The sequence below is a fragment of the Xiphias gladius genome, chromosome 1 (genome assembly GCF_016859285.1).
Source record: "Xiphias gladius isolate SHS-SW01 ecotype Sanya breed wild chromosome 1, ASM1685928v1, whole genome shotgun sequence".
Lineage (NCBI taxonomy): Eukaryota > Metazoa > Chordata > Actinopteri > Istiophoriformes > Xiphiidae > Xiphias > Xiphias gladius.
In genome coordinates, this window is record NC_053400.1 from 553,501 (window position 1) to 573,500 (window position 20,000).

A 20,000-nucleotide genomic window follows, 5' to 3' on the forward strand; every position below is an offset into this window, starting at 1 on the left:
TCCTCCCTAAACACTGCACCATCGACCACCACATACCCTTCACATTTTAATTAACAAACAGGTACACCAAACAAAAAATGGTTAGATGTTTTAACAATTTCTAAAAAGGTATTGACTCCATTTGGTATGAAGGACTCTAGAAAGAAAGAAAACTAATATCATGATTTTTCAAGTTCAAAAACTCCCCAGATGCCAGGAAAACGTATACCTGTTCAGCATAAAAAATCCAATCATTGAACATATTATGAGCTATGCCTGCCTTGGGAAAATTTAACATGGCAGTGAATACACTAAAAGAAAAAGCTCTAAGAGCTCTAGATGCAATTAAGAGAACATTATACAACTTCGATATTAAAATTAAAATCTGTCTTAAAATATTTGATAGTGTTATCCTGACCATTGCGCTATATAGTAATGAAGTATGGGGTCCACTCAGTCATCATAGCTATACCCATCGGGATAAACACCCAACAGAATCTCCACATGCAGAATTCCGTGTATATATTTTACACATACAATTTTACATGAAAATCACGAACAAAGGCCCGTCAAGCAGAATTAAGCAGATACCCACTGATAATTAACATTCAAAAGAGAGCACTCAAATTTTTTTTAAGCACCTTAAATTCAGCCCCCTAGACTCCCTCCATTCCAAAGCCCTCCAAACCCAAGAGTGAGCACAGAAAAGAGTCCCCTGTGTCAGTTGGTGCTGAGACTAACTACCCCCTCTCAAACACACACTGACCAGTCTCACAACATTGCTTTCCAAACAACAATCAGAGTAAACCAAATCATAACGCAACTGAAAGAAATATATTTGAAACACTGGAAAGAAGAAACTAAAAGCCCATGTAGATTAGGATGTTATCTGTTGCTAAACAGAGATTACGAATTGGCAGAATATGTCTTAACTGTCAGAGATAGAAAGCAGAGGCAGATCCAAACCAAGTATAGGCTCAGTGACCACAAACTGGCAATAGAACAAGGAAATCATGGCAACCAAAAGAAAAAAGAACATGTCGTCACTGTTCAACAGGTGAAGCTGAGACAGAGATGCACCTTCTCTTAAATTGTAAATCATTCAATGAAATAAGGCACATTTACTTTAACCAATTCAATTCTGTAATTCCAAATTTCAATGAGCTAAATGACATCTCAAAATTAGGAATACTCCTAGGAGGAGATGTGGCATATCTTGCTGCCCAATATATATCAACTTGCCAAAACCTGAGGGACAGTGAATGACCTATACACACATACACATGCATGTAATATACTGTAAATATGCACATACAGTGGGGTCCAAAAGTTTGAGACCAATTCCCCATTTACTTGAATTGGAAAGACTTTTAGACCCCACTGTATATATATATTTTTCATAATGAAGAAAAATCTCACCCAGTGCAACAGTGTGGCTCACAGATGTTTTTTTAAGTAGTGTTTGGACAACAAAAGACCTCTATAGCAAAGAGGAATAAGATATCTTCTTAAGAATGTGTTTTTGTGCTGTTGGATATTTTTGGCCAGCTGTAGATTGATCTTCGCCTGTGACCCTTATGTGTGTAAGTGAATTGTCTTGGTTGGTATTTAGAACAGAATTGAGTTGCACTGTATCTGTACCGTATCTGGATGTGTCAATTAACCCCTGTGGAGGAGGAGTTAAATTAACACAAGTGTGCCGTGCAATGTAACAAAAACACGTGTTGACTTTCATTATAGAGCTGCTGTATACTGACAGATTTCTCGGTTTCTGTGTTGTGTGTGCCAGGCTTTGGGTTTCCTGATGACGTGGTGATTGAGCAAAAAAACAAGGGTGACTCATTTGTGGAGTCCACAGGAGCTGATGTCAGACTGTCCAACATCAAGTTCATCCAACATGATGCTATCGAGGGCATTCTGTGTGAGTACGGATGAAAGCAAAAAGCTTCCATTACTTTAGTGGCAGTTCACTGTAAACCTGTGTATAACACTGTGATGTATGTGAAGGATTTCAACTTGTAAAGAAGAAATCTATCCAGATAAGTGTTTAGAAACTGATAACTTCCATACTCATACAGACTACCTTCATCTCTTCACTATAATCAACACAAAAATCTCTGTTGCCACGGTCACTGGAAATGTGATCATTTTCCTCTGATGGAGGAGACACTATTTCTGCAGTTACTATTATAACAATTAATTAATAATTAATAATTATTATTCCCATGTACTGTTGTGTGCACATCTTTCTATGTAATACAGTGTTAAATAAACAATGAAATAGGCTGTTAACATGCTGACTTCTCATGTTTGATAACTGCAGGTGTTCGCCAGGGGACTCTGAACATGGAGAACTGTGTGCTGCAGTGTGAGACAACTGGAGTTATCGTCCGAACATCAGCCCGTCTTCACATGAACATGTGTGACCTGTATGGATCCAAGGTGAGCACTGTATTGATGCTGATCATAGGTACAAACTCCTCTGAGGCTGAACTTCACACACGGCTTCTCTCTGAGTGATTTAGCATCTTTCAGCTCATTATATAACTGGCTCATTGTATGGCTGACAGTAAATCCACTGTTCTAGATCACTCTTGGCGCACTCAAGGTGCCGCTTTCAGCCGCAATAGGCAGTTGTTTTCAGAGAGAAAGTTGTGAAAAGCTACAGTACACAACCTGCTCAGCAGCGCATAGCTGAGAGACACATCAGCTTAAAAGTTGATATGTCAGTGTTGTGTATGCTACTTGTTTTTCCAAAAACAGGTAGACAAAAGCATGAGTTAGTACAGGTTTAAGGACTTGTGACAGAGAGAGTGCACTTAGTTTTACAGTGTAAAAATAAACTTATACTGGAGACAGTTTCTAAAAAAACCTCAAACATACCAGGCGGTGCAGCGATTAGCCCTGTTGACTGTTGGAGCATTCAGGTTCTGTGTGGAAACCGGCCGACTGGCTATGGCCTTTCTGTGTGGAGTTTTCTTGCTCTCCTCTTGCCTGTTTTGGTTTCCTCCACTTTCCTCCCCCAGTCCAAAGACATGCAGGTTAGGTTAATGGGCGACTTTTAATTTCCCATAGGTGTGGACGTAAGCGTGAATGGTTGTTTGTCTCTATATCTAAGCCCTGTAATAGACTAGCAACCTGTCCAGTGTGTACTGCGCTTTCGCCCAATGTCCGCTGGGATTGGCCCCAGCACGCCTGCGACCTTCAAGGATTAACGGGTATAGCAGGTTTTTGGTATTTCCGTACTGCAGTTTTTAGTTATTTATTGACTTACATTAACAGTGATACAAACTGTGATTGTGGTCAGTCATGTTACTGTGTGTTGTGCGCAGGGGGCTGGTGTGGAGATTTACCCTGGAAGTGTTTGCAGTCTGGTTACTAATGGCATCCATCACTGTAAGGACGGGATCCTCATCAAGGTGACGAGACAAGATGATTCATCCTGTTAGGAAAAAAAACACTGTCCTCAGTGTTTTGTACAGATGTTTGCTCCTCAACTTGCAAACTGACAGCAGAGTTAGAACCAGTCACAAGTGAGCTGTATGGCATAATGAAACACAACAATGCAGCCAATAGGAGGACTCATGCTCTGAACAACATTTATTCAAGGGGGCACAATAAATGAAATCTCTTTAATATCATTAATATCACAAAAACAGGACAATGAGGAATCTTCATTCAAGCCAGATGACATTAAAGTGCTCAGATAATAAAACAAACTCTCTGTAGCACTGCCTGTTGATTGCCTCACAGATTTAAACAACTTCAACATTTATGAAATGAACATTAAAACTGATTATGAGCACTGAAATGTCCGGCTGCTGGAGAATTCTCACGATTCACAATAGAATATTTATGTTCTCATATTCTATTTTTTAAATTAAATTTTGTTTTGCTAACATAAAGTACACAAACATTTAATTAACTAAACTACAAAAGTAGTATTACATGTGATTCTTACCTTTAACATGAATGTTGCTGCCTCTTAAAGGACAAAGCGACACAGTCATGATTAGTAAAATGGCCACTTGGCAGAAAATGTGTGGTGTTAGACACATCAGAGTTGATCTGATGGTGTTTTAGGTGACTCAAAGGCTCTGCCAACACTGTGGTCAGATGTCAAGACTTCCTTGTATTTATGAACCATGTTTAACAGACTTAGAAAATAGACTATAAGCAGAGACGTGTATGGTGAAGACACTTGACTACATTTACCAACTAAACGTCTGTACAATTAATGAATAAGCAGCCGAAGTGGAGTGCTGCTCCTTACTTCTGATAAACCACAGTGTCATTAAAAGTCAGCATGTGTGCGCACAGGACTTCGCTGATGAGCTGGATGTGATGCCATCCATTACCATGGAGAACAATGTGATCCACAACAATGAAGGCTACGGAGTGATTCTAGTGAAGCCCAACACTGGGGATCATCACAGAGTTCCTCTGGACAGAAGTGAAGGTAGGCAGACCTCACAGTTACAATTCAACATCAAATAAATGAACAAGTAGATAATGAAGCAGAGATCAGGACAGGTTTATTTGAAAAAAACTCTGCAGTACATAATCAATGTTTAACTGACCTATTGTTGCCAGAACACCCTGCAACAGGCCCTGGTGGACAGACAGCTGAAGATGGACAGCTGAGAGGAGTTTCAGATCCTATCTTCATTTCCACATCTTCATCAGCAAGCCCGACCTCCAGCAGCTCAGCAGATATTCAGCCTGAGTCCACAGAAGACAGCAACAATACAGATGGTGACAAGGCCTCCATCTCAGGCAGGAAGTGGCAGTTTAGTCGTCAACTGAGCAGAAACAAGGAGATGTCCTGCAGCCGAGCCGTCCAGGATCTGATGGACAACCAGATCTTTGTCTCCATTCAGGGAAACCAGTTCAGACGGAATGGTATGGGTGACTTCGGCACCTTTTTCTACTGACAAATGCCCTCAACGCACTCTGAACTCATGTCTCTTAACATCATCCAGAGTATTTCTGAGCAATAATTATTTGATTTCTGATAACACAGGAGATTTAATGTGATCAGTTGTAAGGTGCCTGTGTATGTTCCTAATAGTACCCTGACCTCGAAGTACAGTAACGGTGATTGGATCCACGTTTGAACTTTTATCTTATTTATTCCTCTGGGCTCCTGATGCTTAATGTTTTAAACATTTTTTTTTATTATTATTAGTTTGAAATTCACTCATCACTTTGAATGTAGTTCTGATGGTTCAACTGCACATCTTATAAGTGTTGTTATCCTGAAGGTGGTGGCTTGTTGAAAGCTAAGCACAAATGTTCTTGTTTATCATAAAATTAATGTGATTTTCAGTTTTTTTTTTTTTTTTTTAAGGTTTTTATGTGTTTTATGGTTGAGGGGAGTCTTGAGGTTAACATGCTCTGAAAGTAGAAACCCAGTGAAAATGAACAGTGAGGTTTTATATTTCGACTGAATGACTGATACAAATGAGGCAGTCTTTGCTTGAACTTCTTCTTGTGGAAACAGTGAACATAAAGATTAAATAGTGTCCGTAGAAACCTCAGTAAGTGTTGTAAGTATGACCGACATTATAATGTGTATGTTGTCACCTGTTTTGACTAACCTCAGCACACATTCACTGTGGCCCAGTCTTAAATGCTAGAGAACACTTATTTGCAGTGTTTGAACAAGCTCAGGACTTGAATGAATCTGAGAATATTTAACTTTAACACAAATGACTTGTGACTTCACTTGGAATTCTGACTTAAAATCCTCCACAAACCCAAATATTAAAAAAAAATGTTAAAAAAATCAGTGACTCAACTCTTCATTTTCCTGATTTTGCCTGATGAATCCACACAACTGCAGGCAATCAAACTGGTCAACCAGGAGCAGGGCAGCAGACAGACAACAGTTGAGACCTCATATCACATTATTATTTGAGAGTCATGAATTCAAATTTAACAGCATTTATTATTTTTACAAAAGAATTAGCGATTTTAAAAATGTTAAATTGCATTACATTTGGCACATTGAAGAGCACATAACTTCGGGGTCTAAGTACTGGAGGTGCTGTAACCCTCTTAGAATTACAAGGATTATTAGTATTAGTTGTATTAGTGCTGAGTCTCAGAAGCCGGAAAAGCCGCAGGACACCAAACGTGTCAGATACATGCAAGTTACAAGTTACCCACAAATACACATCAACTGACCTTATGGTGGTGGTAGAATAATTTTTACATTTTTACAAAAAACGTTTGAACTGCATGAGCTAGAAACAACTTTCAAAACTTATTTGAATGAGAACCTACCCTCGCTGATCACACTGTTTTAAAGGTTTTGGTCAAAATGGCAGAAAAGTTTTCATAGTTTTCAAATATGAGGTCTTCACCAAATTTCACACATGAAAAGTCTGGACCAAGCTTCACTAAAATTATTGCTTTTTATTTTGATACTTTGTTCTGTTTTGGAGTGGATATATTTTAAAAATTGTGTTGTTACGATCGATTTAACGAACGCAGACAACCTGTTTGGATGCTCACATCAAGCTTCACTACGCAGTCTTGGAACATTCAGCCCAAAAGTTTGAAACTTCACTGTAATCAATGGTAAATTACGTCCCTCACTCCAGTTTTTTCAAAAATTGCAAATTACCATAATTAACTCTCAAAACTCCTAAAGTAAATACTTTAGGAGTTTTGAGACTCAGTTTTATTAGCATTTGAACAAATGTTCAAATGCTAATAAAACTGAGTCAGATTGGTGTGACCCTTTTCCAAGCTTACTATGATCATGATCATGAGCGCAATAATTCATTCATAATGGTTAAATATTACAGATTATTAATCTGTAAAAATTTAAATATGTAGAACTCAGTAAATGTTTAGTGTTGATTTCTGTCAGAAAATTGTCCTGATCGCCTACTGGTCTAAGAACCATACCCTGTGTTTGCAAGGTCACTGGTTTGAATCCAGCTTAGGAACCTCAGTGTGTGTATCCTGTTTCTCTCTGCTATTTTGTTGTTTACTGTGTTCACACACATGGCGACTCCTGTGCTTTAAAGTTGTTTAATCCACATATTTCAAAAAAAGTGCTGCTTTTGACTTTATTTTAGAACTTAAAACCCATCCTCCAGACTAAATAGATCCAGTATCTGTGCAGTATCAAAGCTACAAAATAGGCTTCACCAGCTCATTTACAATAACTGCATTTTAAATGGTTTATTTAGCCAGAAATAGAAATAAAAAAAAGTGTTAAATTTGTTATATTTGAATATTTTTTATGTTAATTTGTTTTTACTGTACACAGCAGGACTGCATGGATAATGTCATTAACTGCTATTTTTGCTTTTCAGTTTAAAAGAGCAGAACTTGTATCTTAGTGGCTGAGGCTTCAGTTCAGAGGATGAACTTATACAGAGACAGTCTGTGTTTGAAAGCTGTAACAAACTTCTCACCACTCGCAGTCACAACATGTAAACACTGCAGAGCCACATTTCAATCAGCTCACCACTATGACACGAGTGGAAATAACTGCACAACATGTGAAATTCAAAAATTTACTGTAAAGGTTCAAAAACAATGGAAAAATGCCATTTCATCTCATTGAATTACACAGTCTTTAAGATATATTTCTCTCCAAAATTAGTTTAACCAGTGTGTTCATCTTTCTGTTAACAGGAAACCAGTAATGTGGCAATGTTAACCACATTATGTATTTTACACACGGACATGAACAGTTCAGGCAGAGTGCAACATGTATCAGTCATTCCACATAAGGCAAGGTGTTTTTTTAAAGCAAAGGGGCTGAGTATCATTTATGTACAGGTCGTTACCAAAATATTGCTTCATCTGTCAAATAAAAATATACTCAGTTGAATCACTGATCGCCAAAAAAATCTGGAGAACAACCTTTGAAATGAGACAGAGAAACTCTTGGAAATATTCAGAGGAAACAGCTGTTGGGTAAACATCTCATTGGTCGTCTTCCTGGTTACTGCTCAGGTGACTCTCTTGCACCTCCAGCTCCTCAGTGCTCACCATGTCAGGACTGATAGCAGCGTATCTCGTCCCATGGAACTGTCGCAGGTGAATCTGAACGTAAACAACAAGTAACATCATAAATAAACTAAAGACAAATAAATTAACAAATATCATTTTACCCTTTTAAATAATTTCTTATAAAAAAATGTAAACAGTTTCTGTTCCAGTGTTTGTGGATTATTCTGTTGTGTTCAAGTAAGAAAATTATCTGAAGGATAAACATAAATAGTGTAGGTTTTAAGTCCAGCACTAAGAAAAGAAGTATATTTCATTGCTAAAGACCTGTTTGCAGCCAGTTCTGTGAATTACTTTTACATGAAGAGGCTGTCGTCCACTGATGGAGAAATTGGACAGACTTGTGCTTCTACTGAAGAACACAGACACTCCAGACACTCCAGCTTCCAGTCATTTCATTATTATTGTCACACAGAGGACTGAAACATGCTTTCAAATGACTGCAATTAACTTTTTAAATAAAAAAGCTGCTCCTATGTACTCTCACACTGTCTTTCATTAAGACTGGTCAGCTCAACTGCTGAGCTTATAACTCAGTGGACTAAAAACATCAACTGAAGTGTGTGTGTTCATGATATTGAATTAACATGTCACCTCATGAATGGGTTTCTAATAGTTTTTGGACACTAATGAAGCTCTATAGCACATAGGAATAATATATATCAGGCTCTGGATACACACAGTACTTGTTAGTATCATCATCCCTGTTGAAATTGTTTACTGACTGGCTGCATTTCTTTAATTCTTTCTTTAAATAAAACACCCGACCCACTGATAAATCCACAGAAAATGAAGAAAAGTAACTCAGAGAACCTGTATGTAGAGAGGAACCAACTCAACCTATGTGTGGAGGGGAACCGACCTTACCTGTATGTAGAGGTTGACTTCGGCACTCCTGCACAAATACGGGAAATTTCCTCCTGTTTTCAGATGAGCTCGCCTGGCATTAGGATACAGTTTATACATCTCCTCTTTGGCCTCCAGTGACAGAGCGCTCTGATCAAACACCTGAACAACATTCACAGAGAAAACATATAAATCAGGTTATTGTAGTAGAAACAGACATATATTGATACGGGTACATTTAATATTACTTACATCTATAATGGTGACAGCAACATCTTTTATTTTGTGTGGCTCCACATAAGAGTTCTGACAGTTGAGTGTTAGCCGTGATGCTAACTCACTCTGGTTCAGACTCTCCAACTACAGCACGCACACACATGGAGGAGAGGTTAAAACATAAAGACATAACATATTTATTCTTAAAGAAACAAAGTGGTCACCTGGTTAAAAGGAATGGCTCAAGATTTGGGAAATACACATTTCTTTATTTCCAAGATGAGAAGAGGATATCTGAGCTCATGACTGCTGTTAAGGTCGGGACGTGGTTAGCTTAGCTTAGCATACAGACTGTTATCGGAGGGAAACAGCTAGTCTGACTCTGTCCACAGTCAATGGTTTGTGGTTTTGTGCTGGAACTACACTTAGGTATACACGTATCTGGACAGTGACACAATTTTTGGAATTTTGCCTCTGTACATGACCACAATGGATTTGAAACAAAGCCATTAAGATGTGATTGAAGTGTAGACTTTCAGCTTTATTTCAAGGAGTTGTTGGGGATTTTGTAGGTGCATTACCTTATCAATTTTGTATATCAGTAATTATATTAATTAATAGGATTTAATCTACATTAAATCCACCTCGGGGTACCACCTTTAAAAAGGGAAAGGATAGCCAATTCACTGATTCAATCTCAAAATATACTATCAATTGGAACTCTGATTAATATTTAACTTAATAACTACAACCAAATTTACCATATCAATAGCTAGTAAAGGCTGAAGGGTTGGAGTTCGGCAGAGTAGAGGGTGGCAACATTCACTCTTGTGCAACATTAAATAGACAAACAGGTATATGAAAAAGCATTTATTTATCAATAAAAAAGTGAAAATGCACAATAACTAATCTAACAAATTATACTATATATAGGTATGGCTGTGTGTATGCTTATAGGAAAGCAAACAACACAAAATGGCAGTGTGAAAGGTAAAGAAAAGGAAACTACAAACAAGATGGCAGAGTCAAAGATGGCCACTGGGACCACATGGCTGCTGTGTTTCTTGAGGCCAATTCCAGTTAAAGGTGCCTGGTTGAGAGAGGTTAGTCAGTCAAATGCAGTTACTGGATGTAGCACGAATACCTGGGTGAAACATACTAACATCAAAGTAGTGTGGCTACCCAATAACCTAACTCTGAACAGACATAACAATAAAGCTCAGTGGATACATTCACCAAATCAATACATATACATTGACAAAGTTAAACGGTCCTGTGCTTAGCCATGCTATACTAGGCCCAGTTAGCTTTACCAAGTCCAGGGAGGGAGAAAGGTTCCTTCTGGTGTGCTTCTTTGTTAAATCCAGTGAGCTGCAGTTGTGCTGCCTGTGTGGCTGTGTTGCTGAAGAAATCACTGGTTGCTCCTTTGGTCTCCACACAGAGTGGGCCGCTTGATGCTAACTCTGCCTCGTGGCTCTTGTTGCTTGCAAAATCAGCTGGCAGACTTTGCGTCATAGCTGCCTGCACTAAATGAAACTTGTTCAATATCAGTTACTCTGAGGCAGGCTCTCGTATCACTGTTGTTGAGAAAGAGAGTTCAGTGTCTGCTACAAGCAGACCTGCATAGAAGAGAACCATGAAGAGAAGAGGTGTTGCTGCCCCTGCAGGAGCAGTGAAGAGCATAGAGAGCAGAGCAAGGGAGCAAAGACGTTTTGTTGACCTGGTGATGTCATGGGTCCTAGGCCACACAGTGACCAGTGGTTGTTGGGTCATAGGTAGGTTTCATGTCCAGGTGTGAAAAGGTAAAGGATCCTGGAAAACCGAGTTCAATGGCCCTCCTTTATCACTGGAACAAAGAAATACTTCAATCTCACTCACCATTTTGACTGGGGCCAGGCCCTACATCCCCCCTTTGATTTCAGGATTTCACTTTACGTGTCATCCTGAGAGCACAATGTATAGTCCACAGTTGAAAGAGTTAATTTGTCACTTCATTCAAGTTTTTAACATCTGGGGAGTTCATTAACCAACTTTCTCAGTTACTCATCAGGTTTAGTGAGAACAGGAATGTTAGAGATGTTAATTTGTTAAGGTGAGATACAGAGTGTGGCAATGATAAGGATATTTCTGGAGTGTTTAAGAGTGTATGTCATGTCATAAGCTTGTGTTGGATAAGGACAAGTGTGTGACTATCTCTAAGGTCCTAATGGGGTGTCCTAAGCTAGTGTTTTGCGATAGTGATCTTACTAACAAAATACTACCAAGAAGTTGATTCAGGTGTACTTGCAGAGTTGGCAGTAAGGTCTGTGTGATGCTCCGGTGTTTGAGCTGGCAGGCTCAGTTGTTTTCCCCCTTGCTTTGGAAGTGACAACAGTTTCTCAAGCCACCTGTATCATCTTCCTTATCTCATGCATTGAGGGTTTACATTGACATGTCATTAGTACAACGTGAGTGCATAGACATGAATAAAGAACAAGGACTTGAAGGTGGAGTTTTCCCTTAAGCCTTGGGAGGGATGACCACATTGCATTCCTGCCCTGTGTACGCACGCCTAAAACGTTTGTAGTAATCTCTGGGATGGTCACGGGGGAATGTTTAATTGGGAAGGCTGCAACCACTGATTTGATCTCGTCAGCAGTAGTATTTGTGATGCTGGGAGATGGTGATTGTATAAACTCATGAACAGTTTAGAGCTGGTTCAACAAGTTCAACTTTCTCCCTTTGGGTTGCATGGGGCAAATCAAAATGTTCAATGACCCTGAGCATTACTACGGACATATGCATCATGTGCTTACGGCTCTCTCTGGTTGAGAAGCAGGGGTTGAGCAGCTGTCATCACTCTCATGGTAGTGTGGAGCGGAGGCTGAACAGTCCTGGAATGTTCTAGTCCCCCCTTTGGAGGGATGAGTACAGGTGAATGTGTTATGCATCACTGGCTGAGAAAAACACGGGGCACAATATCTACTGCAAGATAAACTACATATCTCCTCAACGTCTGTTTCACAGAGATGGGAAGTCAGGTAGCTCTTAACTCTGTCTCTCAGTGGAGGTTGTGGAGCTGACTTCATTCCCAAGGACTTAAGTCTTCTGAGTGGAGAGGGAGTTAACTTTTCATTAAGGGAGGAGTGTTAATCTGAGTAACCAGAATCACATTTGCTTAACGACTGTAGTGGGACAAGACGTTCTGATCTAAGCTTTAACAGCTTTCCCTCCTTGTGAGAGCAGAGATCTTACTCTGCTGAGTACAGGTCTTCTAAGTAGCACATAGCTTTTATATAGGCTGAACTTCGTGGAGGAGACAAGCATTTTGCGCTTTAAGGGATTCTACCTCCTCTTCTAGGGCTGCTTTGCTCTGAAAGGCAAGGCTGGTTTGCCTGTGGAAGTTTAGAAGCAAGCATCTTACTGTGCCTTTGGATGCGGTCTGTGCATCACACCTGTCATCGAGTAGTGAGTGTCTCTCTTTCCTGTACTCGCGGAGATTCAACCTGTTGATGAATTCAGGGTAGCCAGATGTTAGGCTCTGTTCTAGAGAAGAAGTAAACTGCTCTACACAAGGGTTCTCCACTGGTGTGTCTACAGTGGAGGGTGAGATCAAGAAGGTTGTCTAGAACAATGAAGCAATGTGGTTGGGCTATGGTGTTGTGTTGCTAAACACCTTGTAGTGTAGCTTGGGCAGTACACTAGCTTGACTGAACAATATGATTGCCTACACTATGGGGAGTGGCTTCCTGTGGAAGAGGGGTAGCTACAGCAGCTTCTAGTGCCTCTAGTGGGCAAAAAAGACTGTGGCCAGTATAGACAAATGCAGCTTTACACGACTAAGTCTGCTTAGCCATAATTTCAACATGCACTAACTGAGATGCAGGGGAGTAACAGTTAGAGGATTGTCTCTTAAAGTTGACTCAGGGCTGGAACATATGGCAGTAACTGCTAGGTACATAACTTCTGTGTTTCACAGGGCTGGTAGCACACCGTGGCTCTATTTCCTACTCAGGCTGGAATGCATGGCAAAAACAGCCAGGTACAAGCTTTCTGATTTACAGGGCCAGTGGCATGCTGTGTCTTAATTAAAAAGGGGAAAACTTTAATTAACAGCTAATTCTGACAGCGTGACTATATTGCACTGAACATGTGGTATTTGAATGTTGAACCGGATCCTGGGAATCTGAGCTCTTTTGTGTTTGGAACAAATGAATATACGGTCTCATTCACCATTTTGAGTAGGCTGAGGCCCCAAAGGGTTAAAAAAATATTATATTAACCATTTAGGAATTACAGCCTTTTTATACAATTCCTCATTTTCAGAGGCTCAAAAGTAATTGGACAATTGACTGATAATCAGTTTAATGGCCAGGTGTGGCCTGTTCCTTCGTTATTTCATGACAAATTAAACAGATAAAAGGTCTGGAGTTGATTCCAAGTGTTGAATTTTTTGCATTTGGTAGCTGTTCATGGGAACTCACAATATGCGGTCGACAGGTGTCGACACAAATGAAGGAGGCCATCTTTAGGCTTAAAAAAAAAAAAAAAAAAAAAAAAAAAAATTATCCTTTTCAGACAGATGGCAGAAACTTTAGGAGTGGCCAAATCAACAATTTGGTATATCCTTAAGAAGAAGGAATGCACTGGCAATCTCAGCAACACTAAATGGCCTGGAAGACCACGGAAGACAACTAAAGTGGATGATTGCAGAATTCTTTCCCTTGTGAAGAAAAACCCCTTCACAATATCTAGCCATGTCAAGAACACTCTCAAGGGCATATCATTGTCAGAGTCTACAATCAAGAAATGCTTTTATGAATGCAAATACAGAGGGTTTAACATAAGGGGCAAACCACTTGCAACACTCAAGAACAGAAAGGCCAGATTAGACTTAGATTAGAAAACATAAAAAAAAGTCTGCCCTGTTCTGCAATAAGATTCTTTGGACAGATGAAAGCAAGATTGACTTGCACCAGAGTGATGGGAAGAGAAGAGTATGGCGGGGGAAAGGAACAGCTCATGATCCAAAGCATGTCACATCGTCTGTCAAACATGGTGGAGGCAGTGTTACAGCATGAGTATGTATGGCTACCAATGGAACTGGGTCACTGGTGTGTATTGATGATGCGACTGATGCTGAGAAAACTGATATGATCCTGCTTCACAGTTAAGATGGATAATGACCCAAAACATACTGCAAAAGCAACCTAAGAGCTTTTCAATGCTAAGAAAAGGAATATTCTTTAATGTTCAAGTCAGTTACCTGACCCAATTGAGCATGCTTTTCACTTACTGAAGACCAAACTCAGGGCAGAAAGACCCACAAACCAGCAGCAACTGAAGGCGGCTGCAGTAAAGGAGGAAACAGCATTTGGTAATGTTCATGTGTTCTACACTTCAGGTAGTCACTGACTGCAAAGGATTTTCATCCAAGTATTTAAAATAATCCTTATATTTATAATCATGTCGGTTTGTCCAATTACTCTGAAAATGAGGGACTATGTATACAAATGGCTGTAATTCCTAAACGGTTAATGCAATATTTTTGTAAAACACCTTGAATTAAAGATGAGTCTATAATTCAATTACATCTTGATGGCTTCATTTTAAATCCATTGTGGTGGAAAATTGTGTCACTCTCCTAATATTTAGGTACCTAACTGTATTTCTTGACAAACAACAGTATATGTATCCACCTGGTAAGTCTCTGCAGCAGCTCCACATACAGTGCAGGTTACGAGACAGTCAGTGAGCACAGCTTTAAGTTAGGTTTCTTTACAAGTATCACAATACCAAACCTGAAAACCTTACTGTAACAACTACACTGTGAGAAGCTACTACATCAGTACATGTACTTGTTATTCATGAAACACTGATTTTATTAAAACTTTGGACAGAGGCAGGCTATCTGTTTCCCTGTTTCCAGGCATAATGCTAAACTAAACTAACCACATCCAGATTCAAGCTCTGTACTGACCCCACAGACATGACAGTGATAGCCATCTGAATGTGTAAGTCTCTGGAAGAAAATGAATGAGAAATCCTTCCATAATGTTGAACAATTCCTTTAAAATCACTAGCATCACTTATTCCAGCAGCAGTTTGTTTTTGATCCCTCTCCCATCGAACTGATTCACTTCTGTCTAAACAAATTTAACACTCCATTCAGACTCTGGGAGTGTAAAAAAAAAACCCAGGAAGTGTTAGATGTCTGTCAGTCTATTCTGTTTTTCTCCAGCGTGCTTAGTCTCATAGTCACTGTACTGGTTGTCATTTGTCATTTTTGATTGACTGTCAATCTCAAGAGGGCACGTTTTATGTAAAATGAGCCTATCACAGGGCAGACACCAGGAGGGTAGATAAGGACACATGATACTGGTGTGCTGCAGATGAATACAAAGAGCAACGTTTAACTGAGACAGTGATGGGCACTGACTGTTTTGGTTTAAAGTGTTTGTTTTAGTTTTTGTCTGTATCTGTATGTTAACCTAAATGAACTGAAATCAACACAAGCTCAGTACACGGCTATTAAGTGAAGAAGAGGACCAGAGTGAGCCCGCCAGACCACATAGTCAAGTACGGGCAATGAGCAGATTGATGGTGTAAAAATTTTTTAGTATTTAGGTGAGGCTTGTCTTCAGTACATTGTGTCCTGTAAGTAGCCAGTACAGCTATCAGGCTCAATGGGAACTGCTTCCTGTAAACCAAACAAAAATCATCTTACCGGTACAATGACTGTAGTGAAGCTTCATCTCTACAGGCTGCTGTTAAAATCACTAAACTCCTCCTGTCTGTATGAGGTGAACATATTAACTTTACGAGCTATGATCCATTAAAGCCCACAGTTTTGCTATAACGACAGAACTTTGAAGGAAATAAAATCAATGGATCAATCAATAAAAAACACAAACTCCCCAATTACTCCTCAGACAACCTGAAAACTATATTCGCCTATTGATCTTCTTCTTCACTACCACCACCACAATCCCTCTAACCAAATTCCCTTCCTCTGACTCCACCCCTCCTATCCCCACCTTCCATTATAGCCACCCCCTCCCTCTGGAAGTCCCTCGCCAATCACATCCATGACTGCACCAGTCTGTCTGTGTTACTCAAAAGTTACTCAAAACTCACTTTTTTTACGTTTAAATTTAATGTTTTATATAATGTCCGGTGCTGCCTTCTGCCTTTACTGTGTTTTTAGTTTTGTATCTACTTTCACTTGTTGTGTAAAGTGCCTTTGATATCTTGCAACTGATGATTAGTTTCAGTATCGATTAATTAATTATTATTAATTATTTACTTGAATAATTGTTTGGTCCATGAAATGATAGAAAATTGTGAAAAATATCCATTACATTTTTAAAATGTTTTGTCTGACCAGCAGTCCAAAACCCCAAAATATTTAATTCATACTTTTTAGGATCTCATACCATTTGCTCAGAACAATAGGAGGCCTAAATGAAGCCCAGAGGCCTGACTCAGGGTTTCTGTAAGTTTCTGTGACCATTGAAACAAAGGCAAATCCCATCCACCTCACCTACTGTATGTGTGAAGTTTGGCTTCAAACTCTGGCCTCTCACTGGGGGAGACTCACTGGAATCCCCGATCTTTCCATGTGACAATTGACCCGCTCTGCTCCTCCTGGCTCGTAGCAGCGATGGCGCATTACCCATGCGCCATCGCTGCTACAAGAGCCTCCAGGCTTTTCCCCTGTGATTCCGACTGCTGAAAAGGAGCGTCTTGCTCAAACGTTTGAATTTAACTTTAGACCTAGGCCTCAAGCCTCTAACTCGCGGGTTGTGTAAACAGACTGTTTGTATTCACCTAATTCATTTCCGGATCAGAAGGAGATACTGCAAGTAAAGTCAATGAGCTTTCACCAGTTATAACTCCAATGACAAGCCTAACAAACGCTAGTTCGTCTGCCCTGCTACCGTGTTGTAAAATAGGACAGTTTATTGTCTCTCCGCAGTGGCTAGGATCTTCTTTGCTCTGCTTTGAATGCTTCTCTCTCTCTCTCTCTCTCCCTTTTACTAACACACACACCCACACATCCGCATGAATTCACAAACACCCTTGGTACACAGATAGTAAGGTAGGATAAACTAAGAATGCCCCAGTGCCATCTTTTTGCACATGTACTACATGACTACTGCTTGTGCTCATAGTTGCTTGTTGTGCTATAGTTAGAGAACAGATGTTTGTTAATTAAAGGTAATATTGATTGTTGATTAATATTGCTACTGTTAATAATGTCTGTTATACTTAAAGCAGTCATTGTTTGTGATTATTTGTGCATAATTCCTGTGATAACAACTGGACTGTGATGGTCAGTGCTCGGATTTAACCATTAGCTGTTCACTTCATAAATGTTAATCTCCCTGATATTGACACAGGTGGACATCCATTTGAGACTGTATTTACAGTTTGGTTATTGGTCCCTTATACCAGGGTGGGGCTCCATAATTATTAATTCCCATTAATAATTTTATGAGTAATTGAACCATACCTGCTCCTACCAGTACATAGCACAATGATGCTTTAAGAAATTACCTAAACGATTAATCGCAGATGATTTTCAACTGATTGATTAGCGACTAGTCGCTGTAGCTTGATTATTAGTAGAGTTCAAGCCCCGAAGGGGCAGAACCCTGTTTTATTTGTGACGTCATAAATCTGGGTACATATCTTCATTGCATTTCAACTGCATTTTGAGCTCAACCCATAGGGGGCGCCCCACATAACAGTGGACAGGATTTTACCAATTTAGGTGTGCGTGCTCTTGGGGAAAGTATTAATCAAAATTGAAATGCCATATTCATAGGTGCAAGTGGGCATGGCCTATCACATATTAGCTCATAACTCAAGATGCCTTTGAGCAATCCTGATTAAACTCACTAGTGCAATAACTCTTGAACATACACACCAAGTTTTGTTCAAATCCGATGAAAGGGGGACACAATGTTGCGGGCTCTGTGATGGTGTGTGATTGGTCTCACTCCTTCTTTAAACATAATCAAACTAGCTGAAGTGACTTTTCTTGTTTTTCTCAAGCACGAATCTTGCTTGTAGTTGCTTGAGGCTTTAATTTTCTGTGATTAAGCTGCTTCCTTCTGTTGAGTGCAAATGGGTTAGAACCTGCAGATTGCCGCATGTGGCTACATCCATTATTTGGGTCCAAGCGCCGAAGGAGCAGAAACCTATTGTTTTTGTGTCCGTTTCTTCTTATTATTATGATTTTTCTGCCAAATCGGCTCAATTTCCTGTGAGCTGAAATGAGCTAGAAACATGAAACTTGGACCAATAACTGGAAATGAAGTGCAAGTGCTTCCCAAGAAACAAGAGCTCAATCAGCCAGATGGTGACACTGTAATTAAGGACCAATATGCAATTTTGGAAAGGCCAAGCCTTACAAGGTTAGTCCGACTGACTTGAAATTTGACACACAAGTCTAGCGCAGTGTGCTCCACAAAAAATCCGCTTGGAACATAAAAGTCCCCCACGATGGATTTTCCGCCATATTATTTTGAAATGTGTTTTTGAAAAAAACATTTTTGACATCTACTCCTAAACTAGTTCCGATTGCTACCAAATTTTCAGTAGATCATCATTGGACCAAGCTTATCAAAAGCTGCATAAAGCTTGTTGATATTGTATTTAGTTTTCAAGATACTGATCAATAAACAAGAGGCAGGGCTTAGCAGGCAATTGGTTATAACTCATTAATGATTTGGTCAATCAAATAAATCTTGGTAGGTATTTTCGGTCATGTATTATGAGCCTGAGCCTCAAATAAATCTTGGTAGGTATTTTCGGTCATGTATTATGAGCCTGAACCACAGGGGCGCCTCACATACCAAAGACATGTACCTCAAAACCCAGTGGACAGAATTTCACCAAATTTGGTAAACATGATCTGGGGGCAAGTATTCACCAAAATCTGAAGTGACATATTTATTGGTGCATATGGGTGTGGCCTATTAATCATTATCTGCCGTTTCATGCCTTTGCTCAATTTGCTGTGAGCTGGAACAAGCTAGAGACATGAAACTTGGTACCATAACAGGAAATTATGTGCTCATGCTTCCTATGAAATATGATTACAATCACCCTGACAGTGGCACTATACTAAACACTTTAATTAACACTTTCACAAAAAGTGAAAACCTTGAAAGGCCAGCCTCACCACACTGTGAGTCTATTTACTTAAAATTTGACTCATATCTACAACTCAATATACTCAACAAAAAAGCCTCTTGAACTTTATGAAAAACACATTTGTCACATCTTTTCTTTCTTCTAAACGTGGTCCAATTTGCTGTGGATCATAATTGGACCAAGCATATCAAGAGTTGCATTAAGCCTGTTGATATCTTATTTGGTTTTCAAATATTGACCTATGAACTTCAAAATGGCATGGCTCAGCAGATATGTAGACCAAAGTAAAAAACTGTGGGACCAATCATCACAAAACTTGCAGAATGTGTCCACATAAGTACCTGAAACATCCTGAATGTTTAATTCAAATCTACCCATAGGGGGCGCTACAAATGCAAAAAAATGGGCATGGTTTAACACAAATCAGACTGTGCTAGTGCAGTGCCGGTTCAAAACATAATAGTTAAATATCATTAATAATTGAATATTTTATTCAATTATCTAATTGTCATCATCTAATTTCCTTGTCACTGTTATGATATTAATAATAGTAATTGATCATATATTTCAGATCACAAAATACTGGACCACAATTCAAAAGGACTGCTGTGACACATACACTCACTTGCCAATTTATTAAGTACACGTAGGTAAAACAAATGCAGAATAATACAACAGGTCTGCAACATATCCACCCTTCATGAGGATTATAATTTCCAGTTTTTATTGAATTTGTTTCAGAGAGGTATTGATTTATTTGAATGGGGATTTTGGAGGCTTTA

General features: G+C 39.4%; 2 protein-coding genes across 6 annotated transcripts in view; one reads left to right on the forward strand and one right to left on the reverse strand.

Annotated features, from left to right (window-relative positions):
• The window catches only part of shcbp1 (SHC SH2-domain binding protein 1), a 14,116-nt gene extending 8,348 nt beyond the window's left edge, over window positions 1-5,768 (forward strand). The window contains 5 exon segments of the mRNA XM_040127686.1: window positions 1,722-1,900; window positions 2,303-2,421; window positions 3,312-3,398; window positions 4,300-4,438; window positions 4,573-5,768. Coding sequence (XP_039983620.1) covers window positions 1,722-1,900; window positions 2,303-2,421; window positions 3,312-3,398; window positions 4,300-4,438; window positions 4,573-4,913 — 865 coding nt within the window. The 3' untranslated portion in view covers window positions 4,914-5,768.
• Window positions 5,769-7,500: 1,732 nt separating this feature from the next.
• Window positions 7,501-20,000, reverse strand: part of spg21 (SPG21 abhydrolase domain containing, maspardin) — a 24,567-nt gene continuing 12,067 nt past the window's right edge. For 4 of the 5 annotated variants that reach the window (XM_040128400.1, XM_040128377.1, XM_040128392.1 and 1 more), the window contains exons 8-10: window positions 9,112-9,219; window positions 8,881-9,021; window positions 7,501-8,049 (exon numbers count right to left, since the gene is read on the reverse strand). In XM_040128400.1, the coding sequence (XP_039984334.1) occupies window positions 7,930-8,049; window positions 8,881-9,021; window positions 9,112-9,219 (369 nt within the window). In that variant the 3' untranslated portion in view covers window positions 7,501-7,929. The remainder of the gene's footprint in view (window positions 8,050-8,880; window positions 9,022-9,111; window positions 9,220-20,000) is intronic. The other variant, XM_040128409.1, reaches the window with a different exon arrangement.